The sequence below is a fragment of the Saccopteryx bilineata genome, chromosome 1 (genome assembly GCF_036850765.1).
Source record: "Saccopteryx bilineata isolate mSacBil1 chromosome 1, mSacBil1_pri_phased_curated, whole genome shotgun sequence".
Taxonomy (NCBI): domain Eukaryota; kingdom Metazoa; phylum Chordata; class Mammalia; order Chiroptera; family Emballonuridae; genus Saccopteryx; species Saccopteryx bilineata.
The window spans coordinates 146,024,243-146,048,549 of record NC_089490.1 but is presented as its reverse complement, the minus strand read 5'-3'; the positions used below and the strand labels follow the sequence as shown (position 1 = coordinate 146,048,549).

Genomic DNA, 24,307 nt, shown 5'->3' with positions numbered 1-24,307 from the left:
AGAAGAAGAAGAAGAAGAAGAAGAAGAAGAAAGAGAAGGAGGAGGAGGAGAAGCAGAGGAAGAAGTTCATGAGTAAATGGAGCTAGAAAGTTCCAAATCTGAAGGGCAGACCAGTATGCAAGGGAAGAAATAATGCATCTCAAATTCATGTCCAAAGGCAGTTTGGAAGCAGAATTCTCTCTTCCTTAGAAAAGGAAGTCAGTCTTTTTTCTCTTAAAGCCTTTAACTGATTGAATAAAGCCCACCCAGACTATAGAGGATAATCTGATTTATTCAAGTCTAGTAAATTAAATGTTAATCTCATCTGAAAAAAACACATTCACAACAACATTTTGTTGAGAATTTTAGCATCTAAACTCATAAGGGATATTGGCCTATAATTTTCTGTCTTTGTGTTTTCTTTGCCTGGTTTTGGAATCAGAATTATACTTGCCTCATAAAAGGAGCTTGGAAGTCTTCCTTCCTCTTGAATATTTTGAAATAGCTTGAGAAGGACAGGAGTTAGTTGTTCTTTGAATATTTGGTAGAATTTACTTGTGAAGCCATTAGGCCCAGGACTTTTCTTTGTTGGGAGTTTTTTTATAACTGTTTCAATCTCATTTGTTATAATCAGTCTGTTTAGGTTTTCTGATTCTTCATAATTAATTTTTGGAAGATTATATGTTTCAATGAATTTGTCAATTTCATCTAGGTTGTCTAATTTTTTGGCATATACTTCTTTATAGTTCTTTTTACAATATTTTGTATTTCTGTTGTGTGAGTTGTTATTTCTTTATTCTCATTTCTAATTTTATTTATTTGAGTCCACTCTCTTTTTTTCTTGGTGAGTCTGGTTAAAGGTTCATCGATGTTGTTTACCTTTTCAAAGAACCAGCTCCTGTTTTCATTGATTCTATGTATTGTTTCTTTAGCCTCTATGTCATTTACTTTTACTCTGATCTTTTTTATTTCCTTCCTTCTGCTTGCCCTGGGCTTTGCTTGATGTCATTTTTCTAGTTATTTTAGGTGCAGGGTCAAGTTGTGTATTTGAGCTTTTTCTAACTTCTTAAGGTATGCCTGTAGTGCTATGAAGTTTTCTCTCAGGACTGCTTTTTCTGTGTCCCATAAATTTTTAGTTGATGTATGCTCATTATTATTCATTTCTAGAAATTTTTAAATTTCTCCTTTGATCTCATTTTTAACCCATTCGTATTTAATAACATGCTATTTAGTTTCCAAGTGTTTGAGAATTTTTTAGTTTTTCATTTTGGTTGATTTCTAGTTTCATGCTATTTTGATCAGAAGAAATGGTTGATATGATTTCAATATTCTTAAATTTGTTGAGACCACTTTTGTGCCCTAACATGTGGTCTATTCTAGAGAATGTACCATGAGCACTTGAAAAGAATGTATATTCTGCTGCTTTAGGGTGAATGGTTCTGAAGATATCTTATTAAATCTAGTTGATCTAGTACAGGGGTTTCAAACTCGCAGCCCGCGGGCCGCATGCAGCCCGCCCACCAATTTTGTGCGGCCCGCAGACTAATCAAACTTCGTGGATTAGTCTGTGGGCCAGTCTGCGGGCCGCACAAAATTGGTGGGCGGGCCGCATGTGGCCTGTGGGACACGAGTTTGAGACCCCTGATCTAGTGTGTCTTTTAAGTCTGCTGTTTCTTTGTTAATTTTCTTTCTTGAGGATCTATCTAGTGATGTTAGTGGGGTATTGAAATTCTTTACTATTATAGTACTGCTGTTGATCTTGCCCTTTATATCTCGGAAAGTCTGCTTTATATATTTAGGTGCTCCTATATTTGGTGTGTAGATATTTATGGTGGTTATATGCCATGGACCTGTGCAGCTCCTAATAATGGTGCAGAATTAAGGAAACATACTCATCAAGAAAAAATGGGACCTGGAGGACTCTTCAAATGCTGATGGCAATATCTGAGTGCTCCATAGCCCCAGTTTGCTTTATTATATAGCCATATGCAAATCAAGGAAGTCGTTGATACAAAGTTACACATCCAAGGCTAAAACAGGAACTTTCCCAAGGCATAAACAGGATGCATTAGTGAAATCTACCAACATCTGAAAACAAACAAAGAGTCAGAAGAAAGGCATGTAAATTGCTTCCAGCAACCCAAGGAAGCAGGTGAAGTGGGTGCAAATACTCAGCATAATAGCCAAATATGGAGATGGAGGGGGGAAAACTTAGTCTTTTGCTAAGCCTCGAATCTACAATGGCTTTCTGCCATTTATAGTCCACAACAGTTATATCTTCCTGTTTGATTGCTCCCTTTACCATTATGTAGTGACCTTCTTTATCTCTTACTATAGCCTTTGTTTTAAAGCCCATTTTGTCTGATATAAGTATTGCTACCCCAGTTTTTTCTCATTTCCATTTGCATGAAATGTTTGTTTCCATTCGTTTACCTTCAGTCTATGCGTATCTTTTGTTTTAAGGTATGTCTCTTGTAGACAGCATATGTATGGGTCCTGTTTTCTTATCCATGCAGCTACCCTATGTCTTTTGATCAGATCATTTAATCTATTTACATATAAGGTTATTATTGAAATGTAGTTGTTTATTGACATTTTATTCTTTAAATCTGTATTCCTTTATTGCTATATTCTTTTTCCCATTTGATCTGTTTACAACAGGCCCCTTAACATTTCATGCAGCATTGGTTTGGTTGTATTGAATTCCTTGAGTTTTTTGGTTTTTTTTGGTCTGGAAAACTTTTTATTTCTCCTTCAATTTTAAACGATAGCTTTCTGGATAAAGTAGTCTTGGTTGTAGATTCTTGTTCTGCATTACTTTGAATATTTTTTGCCATTCCCTTCTGGACTCAAGTGTTTCTTTTGAGAAGTCAGATGTCACCCTTATGGAGGCTCCTTTGTAGGTGATAGCCTTTTTTTCTCTTGCAGCTTTTAATATTTCTCTTTATCGCTTCGCTTTGGTGTTTTAATTATGATGTGTCTTGGTGTTGATTTCTTTGGGTTTCTCTTTATGGAATTCTCTGTGCTTCTTGAACTTGTGAGACTTTTTCCTGTATTAATTTAGGGAAAGAATCCAGCTATGATTTGATTGAAAAGCCTCTATCCCTTGTTCTTTAGGAACCTCTATGATGATGATGTTATTTCTATTTATGGTGTCACAGAGCTCCCTTGAGTTTCCTCAGACTTTTTCAGTCTTTTTTTTTTCTGCTCTGCTTCTGTGCCTTCATTTATCTTGTCCTCTAACTCACTAATTTGATCCTCAGCTTCATCCATCCTTTTAATTCCTTTCATTGTTGTCTTCATTTCTGATATTGTATTTGTCATTTCTGACTGATTCCTTTTTATTATTTCAATATCCTTTTTTATATTTTCTATGTCTTTATTTAGGTGTTTGTAATGACCATTTATTGTTGTTCTAATATCTTTGAGCATCCTAACAATCGTTATTTTAAACTCTGCATCTGGTAATTTGATTATATCTGATTCATTCAGCATCTTTTCTGGGGATTTCTCTTGATCCATTTGTGTTGCATTTATCTGCCTTCCCATTTTGTCTGTGTATAAGAAGGTATTGGCTACTGGAGTCTAATGGGTGTGGCCTCTGTGTTCCCTAGGTGTGGTCTGTCTGCAGGCCTGCCACCTCCTCTGCTGCTGCTGCCTAGGGCATTCAGGTATGGGAATTTCCAGTGTCAGCCCACTGGGGCTGTTGCTGTGGTTTCTGCCTCTCCACAAGAGCAGCTTTGATCACATGCCTGGGTCTACAGGCTTCAGGCTTCACCCTGCCCCCATAGGTGAGGTTATGCATGGCACCCAAGTGGCAAGCCTCAGCACTGAAGGCAGGGGTGAGCACCTTTGCTCAGCTGCCAGTCCTCACCTGTTTTCAGGCTTTCACCCTGCTCCCATGGGAGCAGCCCACTTGGGTGGGCTGCAAGCCTTGGCTCCATGGGCTGGGCTGGGCTGCATGTCTGCGCTCAGTCATGGGACTCTACCTATTCTGGGCTTTTGCCCCACCCTTGTGGGAGGAGCCGGCTCATGAGTCAGGCTATAAGCCTCGGTTCCACAGTCCAGTTGAAGCTGAGTGCCCACACGCCCTTGCTCAGCAGCAGGTCTCCACCCCTTCTGGGGTTCCCACCCTTCCCCTTGCAGGCAAGATTGTGGACGGGCTCACAGCTGGGCCTGACCACTTTTGCAATTCCCCTCCACCCCTGCCAGGCAAGACTGAGCTCACAACCAAGCCGCAGTCATGGCAGGCCAGCTTCTGCCCTTGTTAACAAAATCGTGCTTCCACATCCTGCTACTGCCCACTTTCCAGTGATCCCTCAGCCATGTGGGTGGGGGTGCTGCAACTCAGACCCTAACACTCCATACGGTAGTCCCAAAAGCTCTCCCCTTCTAAGCAGCTTTGCTCTCAGTGTTCTGGGAGAGCTTTTTTGGCTGGTGTCCTGCTTCCCTTTGCTGGGATTGCTGTTTCCAGGGGAAATATACACTTCAGATTTGGGGAGTGACTCAGCCCAGGGATTAGGGTGGCTGTCCCTCAGAGTGTTTCTCCCTGTGCATCCTAGATTAAACTCTCTTCCTGCTGCTCCTGTCCTCTCCTCTCTCCCATTCCCTGGATCCCTGGGTTGGTGATTGTGAGAGAAGTTTTCTGCATGGTCCCTTTAACAAAAATCCTGGGTCTGAAAAATCTCTCTTTCTCTCAAACAGATTCCTGACTTGTTTCACAGCTAAATACTGTCTGTATGCATCTTCTAGGCTCTGGGGCTGCAGTCTGGGACTTTGTTCCTGGGGCTCAGGACCCTCCCCTCTTTGCTAAACTCACTTCCTGCCACATGAGTCTCTCTGGGCTACCGTTTGCTCCTGGGAGCTGGGCAACCCTCTCCACATTTCTGCTTTTCCTACCAATCTCAGTGTGGCTTCTTTGATGTTCCTTGGTTAAAGAGTCCTCTTAGTTTAGTCCAAAGTTGGTTTTCCAGATTTTGATTCTAAAAATTAAGTTGTAATCCACTTTGGTTCTGGGAGGTGGAAGTTGGTAGATCCGCCTACTCCACCAATCTGTTTTTATGTATCTGTTTTGTGTGTCTGTGTGTGTGTGCTTATTTTCACATTTAACTGAGATCATACTGTATTCATATTTTTCTTTTTAACTTATTTCACTTAGCATATGTCCTCAAAGTCAATCCATATTGTACCAAAGGAGAGAATATCTTTTTTGAGGGATGAACAATATTCCACTGTATATGTATACCACTTTTTCATTATCCTTTCATCCAGCAGTGGACTTTTAGGTTGTTTTAGTATTTTGACTATTGTAAATAATACTGCATTGAGCATGGAGGTGTGGATATATTTTCAAGATTGTAATTTTATTTCTTTCTGATTAATATTCAAAAGTAGAATTAATAAATCATATGGTATTTTTATCTTCAAATTTTTGAGGAACCTGCATACTATTTTCCATACAGGCTGTTCCAATTTAAATTCCCACCAACAGTGCCAAAGGTCCCTTTTTTCCACATCCTTTCCAACACTTGTTAGCTCTTGTCTTTTTGATTAATGCCATTTCTAACAGGTGTAAGATGATAGCTCATTGTGGTTTTAGCCTGCATTTCTCTGATGATTAATGATGTTGAACATTTTTCTTTTTCTTTTTTTTCACTGCTGAATTCTTTCTTTTTATTTTAATGGGGTGACATTGATAAATCAGGGTACATATGTTCAGAGAAAACATCTCTAGGTTATTTTGACATTTGATTATGCTGCAGTCCCATCAACCAAAGTCCAATTGTCTTCTGTCACCTTCTAACTGGTTTTCTCTGTGTGCCTTCCTTCCCCCAACCCACTCCCTCTTCTCCTCCCCACCCCGTAACCATCACACTCTTGTCCATGTCCCTGAGTCTCATTTTATGTCCCACCTATGTATGGAATCACATATTTCTTAGTTTTTTTCTGACTTACTTATCTTACTCAGTATAATGATATCAAGGTCCATGCATGTTGTTGTAAAGGATCCTATGTCATCATTTCTTATGGCTGAGTAGTATTCCATAGTATATATGTACCTAAGCTTTTTAATTCACTTGTCCACTGACAGACATTTGGGCTGTTTCCAGATCTTCACTATTGTGAACAATGCTGCCATAAACATGGGGGCGCATTTCTTCTTTTCAAACAGTGCTATTGTGTTCTTGGGGTATATTTCTAACAGTGGGATAGCTAGGTCAAAAGGCAGTTGGATTTTTAATTTTTTGAAGAATCTCCATATTGTTTTTCACAGTGGCTGCACCAGTCTGCACTCCCACCAGCAGTTCAGGAGGGTTCCCTTTTATCCACATCCTCGCCAGCACTTATTCTGTGTTGTTTTGTTGATGAGCGCCATTCTGACAGGTGTGAGGTGATATCTCCTTGTGGTTTTAATTTGCATTTTTCTAATAATTAGTGATGTTGAGCATTTTTTCATATGCCTATTGGCCATCTGTATGTCCTCTTTGGAGAAGTGTCTATCCATTTATTTTGCTCATTTTTAGATTGGATTATTCATCTTCCTGCTGTTAAGTTTTACAAGTTCTTTATAAATTTTGGTCATTAACCTCTTATCAGATGTATTGTCAAATATGTTCTCCCATTGTGTAACTTGTCTTTTTATTCTGTTCATATTGTTGTTACCTGTGCAAAAGCTTTTTAGTTTGATATAGTCCCATTTGTTTATCCTGTCTTTTATTTCACTTGCCCATGGAGATAAATCAGGAAATATATTGCTGTGAGAGATATCATAGAGCTTATTACCTGAAGGAGAAAATTTATGATAAGGATGTGGAGACAAAGAAAAATCAACTCTTGGTTGGTAGCTAGAAGAAAATAATAAACCAAGTGGCACATGCTAGTAAGACAGAAAAGAATAGAACATGTTTCTATGGCTATAGGGAGAATGCCTTCAAGAAAGTGAAGGAAGAATAAAGAGAAAAGAAAATGAGAAGGGGAAAGGGAGAGAGAGACAGAGAATGTGTAAACAACATAAGGATAATTGATGTCATGAATGATGGCATTCAAAATGGAGGTCAAAGCGTTGTCTTCAAAGGGACAGAAAATAGTGTCACTGAAATGGTAATGTGGAGACAATGCACACCAATGGTTGCTTGGCATGGTGGAGAGCATGCTGTTCAGAAAGTCATCATGATTACTTGGATTTACTCTGTGAAATAGGTGGTAAGAATATTTGCTGGAAAGGGGTGGGAAATAGAAGATTCAACCATAAAACCAGAGCTTGTGGAGGTTGGGTAAACAAGCAACAAAAAATGCAGAGGCATAGTTAGCTTCTTTAAATAGGAAGAAAGACTCAAGTGGTTTAAAGGAAGATTGAAGGAGAGGTAAGAAAATGTAAGTAACAGAGCTCTGTATGTCTGAAAGAATTTTTAAATTCAAAAGAAAAATACCTTTGTAGCCTGAGCTGTGGTGGCATAAAGGATAAAGTATCAACCTGGAATGCGGAAGTCACCAATTTGATACCCCAGGCTTGCTCACTCAAGTCACATGAGAAGTAAATACTACAGGTTGATGCTTCCTGCTCCTCCCATCCTTCTCTTTTTCTTCTCTCTAAACCCAATAAGTAAAATCTAAAAAAAAAAAAAAAAGGAAAAAAACTCCTAGAACTTTGTAATTCCAAACCAGTGGTGGTTCTTAGTAATCATTGACATAAATTATCCTATGCAATTCTGTCTTTTGCTTCCTGGTTTTGCAGTGGGTAAAAAGTGCTGAAAATATCAGGCAGTCTTACTAAGAAAGTCTAAAATGCCAGTAAATACCCATTTCAGTTTAATTTTTAAATATGTTCATTATAAGGCTCCCTATTTTTGCCTTTGTTGGGAGGTGCTGAGTGACTGAGATGGAGGTGGAGGAAGGACAATGTGCTCTATGTGGACTGAATTGAGCATCCCTGCTGCAGATCAGTGATTCTTGCTTATTTAATTAACCTTGCATGGCACACAGCAGGTGTTTAGTAAGAGTGCTGACATGTAAAAGTCAAAATGAACAAAGTTCATCTTTTTTATTATTATTATTATTAAATGAGCGTCAGGGAGGCAAGGAAGCACGGAAACAGACTCTCGCATGCACCTTGACTGGGATCCAACTGGAAAGCATCTTACAGAAGATGCTCTGCCTATCTGTGGCTGTTGCTCATTGCTTGGCAACTGAGCTGGTTCAGCAACTGAGGCAAGGCCATGGAGCCATCCTCAGCACCAAGGACCAACATGCTTGAACCACTTGAGCCATGGCTTCAGGAGAAGAGAGAAAGAAGAAAGTGAGAGAGAAGGGGGAGGGAGATGGGTGGAGAAGCAGATGATCACTTCTCCCATGTGCCCTGACTGGAAATCAAACCCGGGTCTTCCACACTCTGAGCTGACACTCTACCAATGACCCAACCAGCCAGGGTCAAATGAACAAAGTTCTAAAGGAGAAAAAGCAACATATATATCTTCTGATATCAATGCTAATGGTTCAAGAGTCAAAGATTAAACCCAGTGCGGAGCTGTCCTGTAGGATCACCTGCTATATACCGAACTTGTCAGATTTGTGAGCATGAGCTACTCAAATGAATCAGTTACTGAGGGGCTCTGGAAGCAATGTGTAATCTTAGTATTGCTGGACTTGGAAGCTTCAGACACAGCCCTGCTGGAGAGAGTGTAAGTCTCAGAGTCGGCTTTGGTTTTCTTGATCTTTTTCAACCATTTCCGGTACTGCTCCTGGACCTGCAAAGGCAAAGCATGATCTGAGTAAGTGAGTTCAATGAGAGGGGTGAGAATGAAAAGAGTCCTGGGTGGGAGCTGGGCAGTGGTACCTGCTGGCTGAGGAGACAGTACACCAGAAAGATGAAGACGCCCTGCAGGCTGTTGATGATGGTGAAGAGATAGGCCATGGCATCCACCTGCAGGATTCCCAGACACCATGTACATCCCAAGAGAAGGAGCTGAGCCATCGCTTTAAACGTCAGCATTCTGAGTAGGAAGAGAAGGGAGCCCCACGGTTCACTCAAAGCAACAAAATCAAGGTCATTCTCATCTCCACTGCATGGATGTTCCTGCTTTCCCTTTGGTGATGAGTTTTCAGACTGAGTATGATCATCTTTGACCTTTACTGTCAGTGATTCCCTACACTAGAAATTCCACTCGGATCCAGGAAGGCATTTTGATTGAATTGAGTAGGACTGAGATGCTTCAAAAATTATATGATATTCCACAGACATTCCAAACTTTATGCCACCCACCATACTGAGGCTTCACTATGCATCAGGCTTTATGCTGGGGTCTGGGTATTAAAAGTAACAGAGGCAAGATTTCTGTTTTCATGACAGTCACAGGCTATTCAAAGGACTAATACAACCAAATAATAGCATGCAAGATTTACAAAGAATACTGACAGAGACATACAAGAAAGAGCATTAAATTTGCACAGAGGGTTCTGGAGCAAAGGACTACCCACACTTCCTGGGATAGAATTTTTTCCAGAGGGCAAAATGGAGAGGGATGAGAAGGAGCTTGAACCCAGGGTGGGTGTGCAGTGCAGGCTGCATTGTGGGAGAAGTCACAGATTTTTCTAAGTGTGGACAGACCTGCTAATGAAAGTCCAGAGAACATTTATCAACCAATGTCAGTTCTTCCTGTTGCTGAGGTAGTGATCTGGGATTAGAGACAGAAGGTGTGGCTGGGCGTCAGCTACACACCATGGAGTCCAAGCTGACTGCCACAGAAGGACAGCTGTACCTCCTTCCTCTGGGGTCCCTCAGGAGACCCTGAGAAGGGACATCAGGTACTGCTGAGGCACATGATTTACACCTGGGACCACACATGTGTCTCTGGGGTTGCCACGCTCTTCTACATCTTACCTTGTATTCCGGAGGGTGGACAAATCACTGTTGAGGGAAGAGAGTTTGCTTCTCAAAATCCAGAGGGTCATCAGGAAGAAAGCTAGATTGACCTTAAGGAAACCACAGAAGGTTCAGTGAATAAAATTTTAATTTATCTCAGTCCTAGCCTGTCCAACAGCAATTCCACACTTAAGCAGTTTTCATATTTAGTAACAGTGTTAGAATTTATAGTTTAAGGAGGTCTTACAACCCAAACCACACCCATGACAACCCAGAAATATTTCTGCCTGTGTCATTCCTCCCCAGCTTATAATTCTGCTTTTCTAATGACCCCAGCTAAGTGTAAAGGATGCTCTGATGTCACCACTCACAAAGATGATGGTGCAGACTGGTCCAAGGAAGCTCCATGTAAATCTCTTTTCTGGGCAGAGCCAGCAGCTAAGCAAGAGAGAGAATTAAAAATGCAATGGTTTTTAGAAATATAGAACAATTACATAAATTCATTCATTAATTCATTTATCAACAAATATTGAGTGTCTCTTCTGAGATAAGCTCTGTGGTTGACACTGAGGATACAATCATGAAGAAAGTACACATAGTCTTAACTCCCACACACCTCACATCAGGTAGGAGACACACAAACAGACACACTGTGACAATAAAACAAAAATGAGAGGCTAAGAGAGTGCTTTCTTGGATGTTTTGCTTAGCTTTGGGTCTAGGAGAATAAGATAGTTAAAAAAGATTTCACAAGAAAATTCTATTTGAGGTGAGATTTGAGTAATGAGTCAAGTTTACTGAGAATGTGTTGAGGCCCAGAAGTCTGTATATGTGTTCACAGTCTTTCATAGTCCTCTGATTCTAATGTATTTTTCTTGCCCTATTCAAAATAATTATTTTCATCCCTGCAACACCAATTTATGGATTTTTTCAATTATGGTTTTTGGAGATGTATTGCACATACCATAAAAATTCACCCATTTCAACTTTACAGTTTAGTGATCTTTGAAATATTCACAGAGTTGTACAATCATCACCACAATCTGACCTCAGAGCATTTTTAGCTCCTTAAAAACTCATTCTGCTGAGGTCGCTGGTTCGAAACCCTGGGCTTGCCTGGTCAAGGCACATATGGAAGTTGATGCTTCTAGCTCCTACCCCTTTCTCTCTGTCTCTCTCTCCTCCCTCTCTCCCTCTCTCTTTTTCTCCTCTATAAAAATGAATAAATAAAATTTTTTTTAAAAAAAATTAAAAAAGAAAAAAATAGTTAAAAAAATTTTTTTGAAAAAGAAACTCATTCACATTAACAATCATTCTGCATTCCTGTTTCCATGAACCCAACTGCCTACCATGGCAGAGAAAATAGAAACAACTATCAAAACCTTCCCCCAAAACAAAAATCCAGGACCAGATGGCTACACTAGTGAATTATACCATACATTCATAGAAAATTTGGTTCCTATCCCTCTCAAAGTCTTTCAAAATTTTGAAGAAAAAGCAATATTTCCAAATACATTTTATGAGGCCAATTTATGCTTTATACCAAAACCTGGGAAGAACAAGATAAAGAAAGAAAACTACAGACCAATATCTCTAATGAAAACAGTTGCAAAAATCCTAAACAAAATACTAACAAATTGAATACAACACCACATTAAAAAAATAATTCGAGTTATGTCAGAGAAATGGCACTGTGAGGAGTGCTCCTGATACCTCTCCCTGAAACTTCAACAAATTCAACAACTAGAGACAGGAAAACAATCTCAGGAGCATCTGAAATACACATACATCAAACTAAGGTACAATTGGGTGAAAAGGTATCTGAATATATAATCCACTCTGAAGGAAATAAAATGAAGAATGGAGTATTCTGCTTTCCTCACTGATGTGAACAAGGGCTGCTTTCACTTGGAACTGAAAGGAAGTGAGGGCTGGGGGCATGGATAAATCTGGGCTAGGGCAGAGATGTTCAAGCCGAGGAGAGAGTGTGCCCACGGCTCAGCCCATGTGGAGCTAATGCCAGTGGTAGACCCCAGCAGAGGTGGGTGAGCATTGCCTTGTTTACTCCTGGTATCTCAGTCGGCGAGCATGGGCAGTGTGCAAGTGGATCCACCTGGTGCTTCGGGTGTGGGTGCCTGCATTCCCAACAGAGGGGCTGGATTCGAGACTGTCAGTAGTGACCCTCTGTGTGGGTTGTGACCAGAGTTTCTGAATAATCCTGGCTTCCCAAACAACATTGCGTGAGAAGTGCATGAAGGTAGGCTTCCCTACACCCAGACCTGTCTAGGTGCAGCACCTCTGCCAGCCATACAGGCTAACAAAACACAGTCCTGGGGAAGAGAACTGTGGAAGTGGGGTGGGGGGAGGGTGCACAGGCAGCTTGCAGAGAGCCTCTGGAGAGCAGACCTGCAGAGTGCTCAGGCATACTAGACATGCCAGGAGGCTCATAGAAAGACACCTGAAAGGCCAACAGCTCCATGCCCTGCCTGATTACACTGGTGGCTCTGGCTGGCAAAGCCTTACCCAGGACCCTGAGTTGAGTGGGGATAGAGAAGGGATTTGGCAACTCTTAGAGCCTCCTACTCTCCAGGCAGTGGCTGGGGCAACTTCACAGCTGGGTACCCAAGCTGCTGGTTCAGGAAGGAGTTATTTAGTGAGAGGCTCTCGGAAAACGAACTCTTCCATTGTCACAGCCTTCAAATGTTAATGAGCCCCACATACCAACAGGACTGAGGCCTAGTTATGTCATCACCATAGTGATACAACAGCAAATCTCAGCCTAAGAGTGCCACAGGGGCAGAACCTGGGGTACAGCACCACTGGCCAAAAAGAAAGAGAAGAAAAAAGAAGAAAATAACTTTTCAAAACCAAAAAAAATCCAATCTTTATAACTTTTTCCATTTTTTTCCTTGTATTTTTTATAGTTTTTTTCCTTCAACCTTGGTCATTTTATTCTCTTTCCATTTTATTCTTTTCATTTTGATCATTATTACCCATAGGTGTTATATATTCCATTCTTTTTTATTTCTATGAGTGTTACATTTGAAAAAACTTAACTCAATTTTTTCTCTCTCTCTCTTTTAGTTTCTTCTTTTCTCTTTCACTTTTTCTCTCATTCGAATCTCACCCACAAACAAATTATTTTATTCTGGTTTCAAATTTTTTCTTTGTGGCATTTTGTGTCCTTTAATTCACTTTTTATCTCTTTAGCATTTTCCCCAACTCTGGCTCTCCATTCTATAGTTTTTGTGCCACTTAATACAATAGAATTTTCATTTTTTATTGTATTTTTTTCTCTTTTTGTTTTTTTCTTTTCTATTACACTATTTCTCTCATTCTATCATCATCTACAAACAAATTATTTTATTCTTGATTAAAAGTTTTTCCTTGTGGCATTTTGTGGGTTCTTGCCTCGTTTTTTGCCTCTTTGTCACTCCCCCTAACCCAGGCCCTCCATTCTACACATTTTTGTTTCACTAAGCCCAATAAAAATTTCAGTTTTTCACTGCATTTTCTCAAAAAAAATTTTATCAACTCTTAGGGTTATTAACAATACCACTTTCAAATGCCATTAAAGAAAAAGAAATTGAATATCATGGATACAAAAGACAGTGATGTAGCTCAGATAAATGAGAAAAAAATGTATAGAAAGAAATTTCAATAGCTTAGAAATCTTGGAGTTAAATGACAAAGAATTTAAAATTGAAGTTCTAAAAATACTCAGGAATATAGAAGAAAGCACAGAAAGGCAATTTAGGAAGCTCAAAAACCAATTTGATGAACAGAAAGAATACTTCACCAGGGAAATGGAAACTATGTAAATGAATCAAACAGAGATAAAAACTCAATTCAAGAACTGAAAAACGAGGTAACAAGCTTAGCCAATAGAACAGGTCAGATAGAGGAGAAAATCAGTGACATAGAAGACAGGCAACTTGAGGTACTACAGAGAGAAGAAGAGAGAGACTCAGAAATTTAAAAAAAATGAGATAGCCCTACAGGAATTGTCTGACTCTATCAGAAAGAGCAACATAAGAATAATGAGTATATCAGAAGAAGAAGAAGAGAGAAAATGGAATGGACCATATTCAAACAAATAATGGACAAGAACTTCCCAAGCCTGTAGAAAGAACTAAAGCCTCAAATTCAAGAGGTAAACAGAACACCGAGTTATCTTAAGCCTAACAAACCTACTCCAAGGCACATCATAATAAAATTGGCACAAACCAATGACAAAGAAAAAATTCTCAAGGCAGCCAGGGAAAAGAAGAATACAACATATAAAGGAAGGCCCATTAGGTTATCAACAGATTTCTCAGCAGAAATTCTATAAGCTAGAAGAGAGTGGACCCCAATATTTAAAGTTCTGAAAGAGAGGAACTTCCAGCCAAGAATACTACACCCATCAAAGCTTTTCCTCAAATACAAAGAAAAAATAAAAACATTCATAGATACAGAAAATATGAGGGAATTTATCACCAGAAAACCCCCACTTCCGGAAATATTAAGGGGGTTTTCAGACTAGACACAAAGAACAACAAAAAAAAAAACTACAAGTAAAATCTCCATCAAGATCACAATAAAAACAAGATTAATCTGTGACAAAGAAACAAAAAAGGGGAGAGGACAAAGATTAACAGTAGCAAAGGAAGATGGAGTGCAGAAGCACTCATGAGATAATGTACTACAATGAACATGATATGTATGCTATCCATTACTTAATGATAACCGCCCCTGAAAAAACCAACACAGAAGTACATGTCTTGAGAAAAGAAGTATGGATTAGAACAAAACAAAAACAAATGATAGAAAAACAAAAGAGAATAACTGAACAAGATACAAAACTATCAGAAAGTAATATATAAAATTGCACTAGGAAACCCTCAAATGTCAATAATTACACTAAATATAAATGGATTGAACTCACCAATAAAAAGACACAGAATAGCAGAATGGATTAAAAAAGAAAATCCAACTGTATGCTGCCTACATGAAACATATCTAAGCTATAAGAATAAGAACAAATTTAAAGTAAAAGGTTGGAAAACAATACTCCAAGCAAATATCCAAAAATAAAACAGGAGTAGCAATACTCATATCTAACAATGCTGACTACAAGACAGTAAAGGTAATCAGAGACAAAAACGATCATTTCATAAATTTGATAAAGGGGACATTGAATCAAGAAGACAACACTTCTTAATATATATGCACAAAACCAAGGAGTGCCAAAATATATAAGAAAGCTATTGACTGACATAAAAACAAAAACCGACAAAAATATAATCATATTTGGAGACCTCGATACACCGCTGATAGTTCTAGATCATTCATCCAAACAGAAAATCAATAAAGAAATATTGGCATTTAATAAAACACTAGAACAGTTGGATATGATAGACATCTATGGGACATTTCATCTGGAACATTCTCAAGAATTGACCATATGTTGGGCCACAAAAATAACATGAACAAATTCAGAAAGACTGAAATTATACCAAGCATATTTTCTGATCATAAAGCCTTGAAACTAAAATTCAACTGCAAAAAAAGAGGTAAACAAACCCACAAAAATGTGGAAACTAACAACATACTTTTAAAAAATGAGTGGGTCAAAGAAGAAATAAGTGCAGAGGTCAAAAGATACATACAAGCAAACAAAAATAACAATACAACATATCAGAATTTCTGGGATACAGCAAAAGAAGTAATAAGAGGAAAGTTCATATCACTACAGGCCCATATGAACAAAAAAGAGAGAGCCCAATAAACCACTTAACTTCACATCTTAAGGAACTAGAAAAAGAAGAACAAAGACAACCCAAAACCAACAGAAGAAAGGAAATAATAAAAATCAGCAGAAATAAATGAAATAGAGAACAGAAAAACTATAAAAAAATTAATAAAACAAGGAGCTGGTTCTTTGAAAAGATCAACAAAATTGGCAAACCCTTGGCAAGACTCACCAGGAAAAAGAGAAAGGACTCATATAAACAAAATCCAAAATGAAAGAGGAGAAATCACCACAGATATCATAGATACACAAAGAATTATTGTAGAATACTATGAAAAACTATATGCCACCAAATAACAATATAGAAGAAATTGATACATTCCTAGAATAATACAATCTTCCTAGACTGAGTCATGAAGAAGCAGAAAGCTGAAACAGACCCATAAGCAGGGAGGAAATAGAAAGAACTATTAAAAACCTCCCCCAAAATAAAAGTCCTGGGCCAGATGGCTATACTAGTGAATCTATCAAACATTCAAAGTAGACTTGGTTCCTATTCTACTCAAAGTCTTCCCAAAAATTGAAGAAGAAGCAATACTGCCAAACACATTTTAAGAGGCCAACATGACCCTCATACAAAAATCTGGCAAGGACAACACACAAAAAACACTACAGACCAATATCTCAATGAATATAGATGATAAAATACTAAACAAAATACTAGCAAATCGAATGCAACAACACATTAAAAACATAATTCATCATGATCAAGTGGGATTCATCCCAAAATCACAAGGATGGTTCAACATAAGTAAAATGGTTAACGTAATACACTATACCAACAAAACAAAGAATAAAAACCATATAACCCTATTAATAGATGCAGAAAAGGCATTTGATAAAATACAACACTATTTTATTTTTACTTAACATAACACTTAACATACACTTAACAAAATGAGTATAGAAGGAAAATATCTCAACATAATAAGGCCATTTATGATAAACTATCAGCTAATATTATATTAAATGGCATAAAACTAGGACTTTCCCCCTAAAATCAGGAACAAGAGAAGCTTGTCCACTTTCTCCACTATTATTCAACATAGTGCTAGAAGTTCTAGCCAGAGCAATCAGACAAGAGAAAGAAATAAGACATTCATATTGGGAAAGAATAAGTAAAGGTTTCACTTTTTTGCAGATGTACAATCCTGTACATTGAAAACCCCAATGATTCCAAAAAAAGTCTACTTTGGACTACTAGAAACAATAAACCAATACAGTCAGGTTGCAGAATACAAAATTAATATACAAAAGTCCATTGCCTTCCTATATGCCAACAATAAAACATTAGAAAGCAAGCTCAAAAAAACAATCCCCTTCATGGTTGTAACAAAAAAATAAAATACCTAGGAATAAACATAACAAAGAAAGTAAAGGACGTATATAATGAAAACTACAAAGCATTGCTAAGGGAAATAAAAAAAGATATAATGAAATAGAAAAATATTCTTTGTTCTTGTATAGGAAGAATAAATATGCTCAAAATAAATATATTACCCAAAGCAATATACAAATTTAATGCAATTCCCATCAAAATTACAATGTCTTGGAAGAAAAACAGACACTCAGACCAATGGAAAAGAATAGAAAGCCCAGAAATAAAACCACATATATATAGTCAAGTAATTTTTGATAAAGGGGGCCAATGACACACAATGGAGAAAAGAAAACCTCTTCAACAAATGGTGCTGAGAAAACTGGAAAACCACATGCAAAAGAATAAAACTGGACTACAGTTTGTCCCCTTGTATTAAAATTAATTAAAAATGGATCAAAGATCTAAATATAGACCTGAAGTAATAAATTATGTAGAAGAAAACATAGGTTCTAAACTCATAAACCTTGGTTATAAAGAGCACTTTATGAATTTGACTCTAAAGGCAAGGAAAGTGAAGGCAAAGATAAATGAATGAGACTACATCAGACTATGAAGCTTTTGCACAGCAAGAGAAACTGACAAAAAAACAAACAGACAACCAACTAAATGGGAAATGATATTTTCAAACAACAGCTCAGATAAGGGCCTAATATCCAAAATATACAAAGAACTCATAAAACTCAACAACAAAAAAATGGGAAGAGGACATGAACAGACACTTCTCCCGGAAAAAAATACAAATGGCCAACAGAAATATGAAAAGATGCTCATCTTCATTAGCTATTAGAAAAATGCAAATCAAAACTACAATGAGATACCACCTCACACCTGTTAGATTAGCTATTATTAACAAGACAGGTAATAACAAGTGTTGGAGAGGCTATGGAGAAAAAGGAACCCTCATTCACTGCTGGTGGGAATGTAAAGTAGTACAACCACTATGGAAGAAAGTATGGTGGCTCCTCAAAAAATAAACATAGAGCTACCATATGACCCAGCAATCCCTCTACTGGGAATATACCCCCATAACTCAAAAACACTGGTACATAAAGACACATGCAGCCCCATGTTCATTGCAGCATTGTTCACAGTGGCCAAGACATGGAAACAACCAAAAAGCCCTTCAATAGATGATTGGATAAAGAAGATGTGGTACATATATACTATGGGATACTACTCAGCCATAAGAAATGATGACATAGAATCATTTGCAACAACATGGATGGACCTTGATAACATTATACCGATTGAAATAAGTAAATCAGAAAAAAGTAAGAACTCTATGATTCCATATATGGGTGGGACACAAAATTGAGACTCATGGAGATAGATAAGAGTTTAGTGGTTGCCAGGGGGAGGGGAAGGGAAGAGGAGGAGGGGGTGGAGAGGAGGAGGGGCATAAACAGAAACAAATATAAGGTGATGGAAGATTATTTTACTTTAAGTTATGGGTATACAATATAATCAACTGTCTAAATAATGTAGAGTTGTTTTCTCTAAATCTATGTACTCTAGTTCAGTGGTCCCCAACCTTTTTTGGGCCACAGACTGGTTTAATGTCAGAAAATATTTTCACGGTCCGGCCTTTAAGGTGGGACAGATAAATGTATCATGTGACCGAGACAAGCATCAAGAGTGAGTCTTAGAAGGATGTAACAGAGGGAATCTGGTCATTTTTAAAAAATAAAACATTGTTCGGACTTAAATATAAATAAAATGGAAATAATGTAAGTTATTTATTCTTTCTCTGTGGACCGGTACTAAATGGCCCAAAGGACCGGTACAGGTCCGTGACCCAGGGGTTGAGGACCACTGCTCTAGTTGACCAATGTCACCCTGTTAAATTTAATTGTCTAAATAAAAATAAATAAAATTTTAAAAAAAACCTAGTCACAAAACACAGCATGTATGATTTTATTTATGGGAAATTCTCAGCATCAGCAGATCCGTGAAGACAGACATAGATTAGTGGGTGTCAAGGCTTGGGGCAGAGGAGTAGGTAGCAGGAATGGGGACTGTGTAATATTGTGTCTGAGGTTCCTTTTCAGGAGTTGAAAATGTTGTAAAATTTGATTGTGGTGTCTGCTGTAAATACTGTGATTATTGTGAAAACACTTTTAAAGTGGTGAATTTTATGGTATGTAAAATATATTTCAAAACAGATGTAATAATATTAAACCTAGTACTAAAAGCTGAAAATAAGTATGAAGCCCTGGAGCTTGACTCCTCAGATTTGAATCTCAGCTCTGCTTCTTCTGAGCTGTGTACCTTCAGGCATTTGTTTAAGTCATTTGTGCCTCAGGTGACTCCCCTGTAAAATAATAGTGCCTACTTCAATGTATCATTGTGAGGGTGAACTGTGTTAACTAATACATGAATGGTTAGAAAAGTGCCCAGCACAGAATAAGCACCTGGTAGATCTTCACTATTTTACAATCTGTTCTTTAGATTATATAAATAAGTTTTACTATTCCAAATATAAAATTGAAAAGTAGGCCTGCCCGCAGAACCAAGGCTTGTGGCTTGACCTGGGAGCCGGCTTCTCCTGCGGGCGTGGAGCCAAAAGTCCAGAACAGGTGGAGTCCCGCTACTGAACATGGGCATGCAGTCCTGCCAGGCCTGTGGATCCAAGGCTTGCAGCTGACCCATGAGCAGGCTCCTCCTGCAAGGGCAGAGCAAAAACCAAGAAAGAGGCGGAGACCCACAGCTGAGCAAAGGTGCTCGCCACTGTCCTCAGCGCCAAGTATAATGCCACTCATGGGGGGGCAGGGGAAAGGCCAAGGCCACCAAGGCTTGTACACCCAAGCACGTGATCACAGCCACTCCCATGAAGGAGAGGCAGAAACCAAAGCAACAGCCCCAGTGGGCAGGTACCAGCAATGCCCATACCCAAACGCCCTAGGAAGCAACCATAGAGGAGGTGGCGGGCTTGCAAACAGACCATACCAAGGGAACAGAGGCCACACCCAGTGGATTCCAGTGGCCAAAATCTTCCTTTACACAGAGAAAATGAGAAGGCAAAGAAATGCAACACAAATGAATCAAGAGAAATCCCCAGAAAAGGACCTGAATGAATCAGATATAACCAAATTACCAAATGCAGATATTAAAATAATGATTGTTAGGATGCTCAAAGATATTAGAACAACAATAGATGGTCATTATGAACACCTAAATAAGAGATAGCAAATATAAAAAAAGACATTGAAATAATAAAAAAGAATCAGTTAGAAATGACAAATACAATATCAGAAATGAAGAACACAATGGAAGGAATTAAAAGCAGAATGGATGAAGCAGAGAATCGAATCAGCAAGTTAGAGGACATGATAAATAAAGGCACAGAAGCAGAGCAGAAAAAAGAAAAGAGACTCAAAAAGTCTGAGGAAACTCTAAGAGAGCTCTGTGACAACATGAAGGGAAATAACATCTGCATCATAGGGGTCCCTGAAGAAGAAGAGAAAGAACAAGGAACAGAGACTTTGTTCAAGCATATCATAGCTGAAAACTTCCAACACTTAAGGCAGGAAAACATATCACATGTTCAAGAAGCACAGAGAACTCCATTAAAGAGAAACCCAAAGAAATCAAGACCAAGGCACATAATAATTAAAATACCAAAGCTAAGTGATTAAGAAAAAATATTAAAAGCTGCTAGAGAAAAAAAAGACTATCACATACAAAGGAGCCTCCATAAGGATGACTTCTGACTTCTCAACAGAAACACTTGAGGCCAGAAGGGAATAGCAAGAAATATTCAAAGTAATGCAGAACAAGAGCCTACAACCAAGACTACGCTATCCAGCAAGGTTATCATTTAAAATTGAAAGACAAAAAACTTTCCAAACAAAAAAAAAACTCAAGAAATTCACTTCAACCAAACCAAGGCTGGAAGAAATGCTAAGGGGTCTGTTGTAAACAGATCAAAGGAGAAAAAGAATATTGCAAAAGAAGAATACAGTTTTAAAGAATAAAATGCACTAAACAATTACATATCAATAATAACCTTAAATGTACATGGATTAAATGATCTGATCAAAAGACATAGGGTAGCTGCATGGATAAGAAAACAGGACCCATACATATGCTGTCTACAAGAGTCATACCTTAAAACAAAAGATGCACACAGAATGAAGATAAAAGAATGGAAAAAATATTTCACACAAATGGAAATGAAAAAAAACCTGGGGTAGCAATACTTATATCAGACAAAATAGACTTTAAAACAAAGACTATAGTTAGAGATAAAGAACGTCACTACATAATGATAAAGTGAGCAATCCAACAGGAAGATATAACCATTATAAATATCTATGAAACTAATATAGGAGTATTTAAATATCTAAAGCAGATTTTGAAGGACATAAAGGGTGAGATCAACACCAATACTATAATAATAGGTGATTTCAATACCCCACTAACATCACTAGATAGACGCTCAAGAAAGAAAATTAAAGAAACAGCAGACTTAAAGGACATACTAGATCAACTCGATTTAATAGATATCTTCAGAACCTTTCACCCTAAAAGAGCAGAATATACATTCTTTTCAAGTGCTCATGGTACATTCTCTAGGATAGACCACATGTTAGGGCACCAAAGTGGTCTCAACTAACATAAGAAGATTGAAATCATATCGAACACTTTCTTCAATCACAATAGCATGAAACTAGAAATTAACCACAAGAGAAAAACTGAAAAATACTCAAACACTTGGAAACTAAATAGAATGTTATTAAATAAAGAATGGGTAAACAATGAGATCAAAGAAGAAATAAAAAATTTCGACAAACGAACAATAATGAGCATACCTCAACTCAAAATTTATAGGACAGAGCTAAAGCAGTCCTGACAGGAAAGTTCATAGCATTACAAGCATACCTTAAGAAGCTAGAAAAAGCTCAAATAAAAAACTTGATGCTACATCTAAAAGAACTAGAAAAAGAAGAGCAAGTAAAGCCCAGAGCTAATAGAATAAAGGAAATAATAAAGATCAGAGGAGAAATAAATGACCTAGAGGATAAAGAAACAATACAGAGGATCAATGAAATCAGGACCTGGTTCTTTGAAAAGGTAAACAAGATCAATGAACCTTTAACCAGACTCACTAGGAAAAGAAGAGAGGACCCAAATAAATAAAATTAGAAACGAGAGTGGAGAAATAACAACTGACACAACAGAAATACAAAATATTGTAAGAAAATACTATGAAGAACTGTACGCCAAAAACTAGACAACCTAGATGAAATAGACAAATTCCTTGAAACATATAATCCTCCAAAAATTAATCTGGAAGAATCAGAAAACCTAAACAGACCAATTACAACAAATGAGATTGAAACACTTATATAAAAAAAATAAACTCCCAAAAAAGAAAAGTCCTGGGCCTGATGGCTTTACAAGTGAATTCTACCAAATATTCAAAGAAGAACTAACTCCTATCCTTCTCAAGCTATTTCAAAAATTTCAAGAAGATAGAAGACTTCCAAGCTCCTTTTATGAGGCAAGCATAATTCTGATTCCAAAACCAGGCAAAGACAATACAAAAAAAGAAAATTATAGGCCAATATTTCTGATGAATTTAGATGCTAAAATCCTCAACAAAATATTAGCAAATCGGATCCAGCAATATATGAAAAAAAATTATACACCATGATCAAGTGGGATTTATTCTTGGGAGGCAAGGCTGGTACAATATTCACAAATCAATCAATGTGATTCATCACATAAACAAAAAAAAGGAGAAAAACCACATGATAATTTCAATAGATGTAGAAAAAGCATTTGATGAAATCAGCACCCATTCATGATCAAAACTCTCAGCAAAGTGGGAATACAGAGAACATACCTCAACATGATAAAGGCCATCTATGACAAACCCACAGCCAACATCATACTCAATGAGCAAAATTAAAAGCAATCCCCTTAAGATCAGGAACAAGGCAGGGGTGCCCCCTTTCACCACTCTTATTCAACATAGTTCTGGAAGTCCTAGCCACAGCAATCAGACAAGAAGAAGAAATAAAAGGCATTCAAGTTGGAAAAGAAGAAGTAAAACTATCATTATTTGCAGATGATATGATATTGTATATAGAAAACCCTAAAGTCGCAGTCAAAAAACTACTAGACCTGATAAATGAATTCAGCAAAGGGGCAGGATATGAAATTAATACTCAGAAATCAGAGGCATTTTTATATACTAACAATAAACTGTCAGAAAGAGAAATTAAGGAATCAATCCACTTTACCATTGCACCCAAAAGAATAAAGTACCTAGGAATAAATTTAACCAGGGATATTAAAGACTTGTACTCAGAAAATTATAAAACATTGATAAAAGAAATCAGGGAAGATACAAACAAGTGGAGGCATATACCATGCTCATGGTTAGGAAGAATAAACATCATTAAAATGTCTATATTACCCAAAGCAATTTATAAATTCAATGCAATGACTTACTTCAAAGATATAGAACACATATTCCAAAATTTTATATGGAGCCAAAAGAGAACACGAATAGCCTCAGCAATCTTGAAAAGGAAGAATAAAGCGGGAGGTATCACACTTCCGGATATCAAGTTATATTATAAGGCCATTGTACTCAAAACAGCCTGGTACTGGCATAAAAACAGGCATATATTGTAGATCAATGGAACAGAACAGAGTACCCAGAATAAACTCACACTTTTATGAACAACTCATATTTGACAAAGGAGGAAAGAGCATACATTGGAGTAAAGACAGCCTCTTCAACAAATGGTATTGGGAAAATTGGACAGCTACCTGCAAAAACATGAAACTAGACCATCAACTTACACCATTCATAAAAATAAATGCAAAATGGATAAAAGAGTTAAATGTAAGCTGTAAAACCATAAGCATCTTAGAAGAAAACATAGGCTGTAAGCTCTCTGACATCTCTTGCAGGAATATATTTGCCGATTTGTCTCCACAGGGAAGTGAAATAAAAGACAGGATAAACAAATGGGACTATATCAAACTAAAAAGCTTCTGCACCGCTAAAGACAATAAGAACAGAATAAAAAGACAAACTACACAATGAGAGAATATATTTGACAATGCATCTGATAAGGGTTAATAACCAAAATTTATAAAGAACTTGCAAAACTTAATACCAGGAAGACAAACAACCCAATCCGAAAATGAGCAAAAGAAATGAATAGACACTTCTCCAAGGAGGACATACAGATGGCCAATAGGCTTATGAAAAAATGCTCAACATCATTAATCATTAGAGAAATGCAAATTAAAACCACAATGAGATATCACCTCA

General features: G+C 37.6%; 1 protein-coding gene across 4 annotated transcripts in view; it reads right to left on the bottom strand.

The window, feature by feature from the left end:
* Positions 1-5,491: 5,491 nt before the first annotated feature.
* Positions 5,492-24,307, bottom strand: part of LOC136333053 (adhesion G protein-coupled receptor E2-like) — a 49,929-nt gene continuing 31,113 nt past the window's right edge. For all 4 annotated transcript variants that reach the window (XM_066272055.1, XM_066272057.1, XM_066272056.1 and 1 more), the window contains 4 exons: positions 10,210-10,276; positions 9,857-9,948; positions 8,813-8,969; positions 5,492-8,723 (listed from right to left, as the gene is read on the bottom strand). In XM_066272055.1, the coding sequence (XP_066128152.1) occupies positions 8,559-8,723; positions 8,813-8,969; positions 9,857-9,948; positions 10,210-10,276 (481 nt within the window). In that variant the 3' untranslated portion in view covers positions 5,492-8,558. The remainder of the gene's footprint in view (positions 8,724-8,812; positions 8,970-9,856; positions 9,949-10,209; positions 10,277-24,307) is intronic.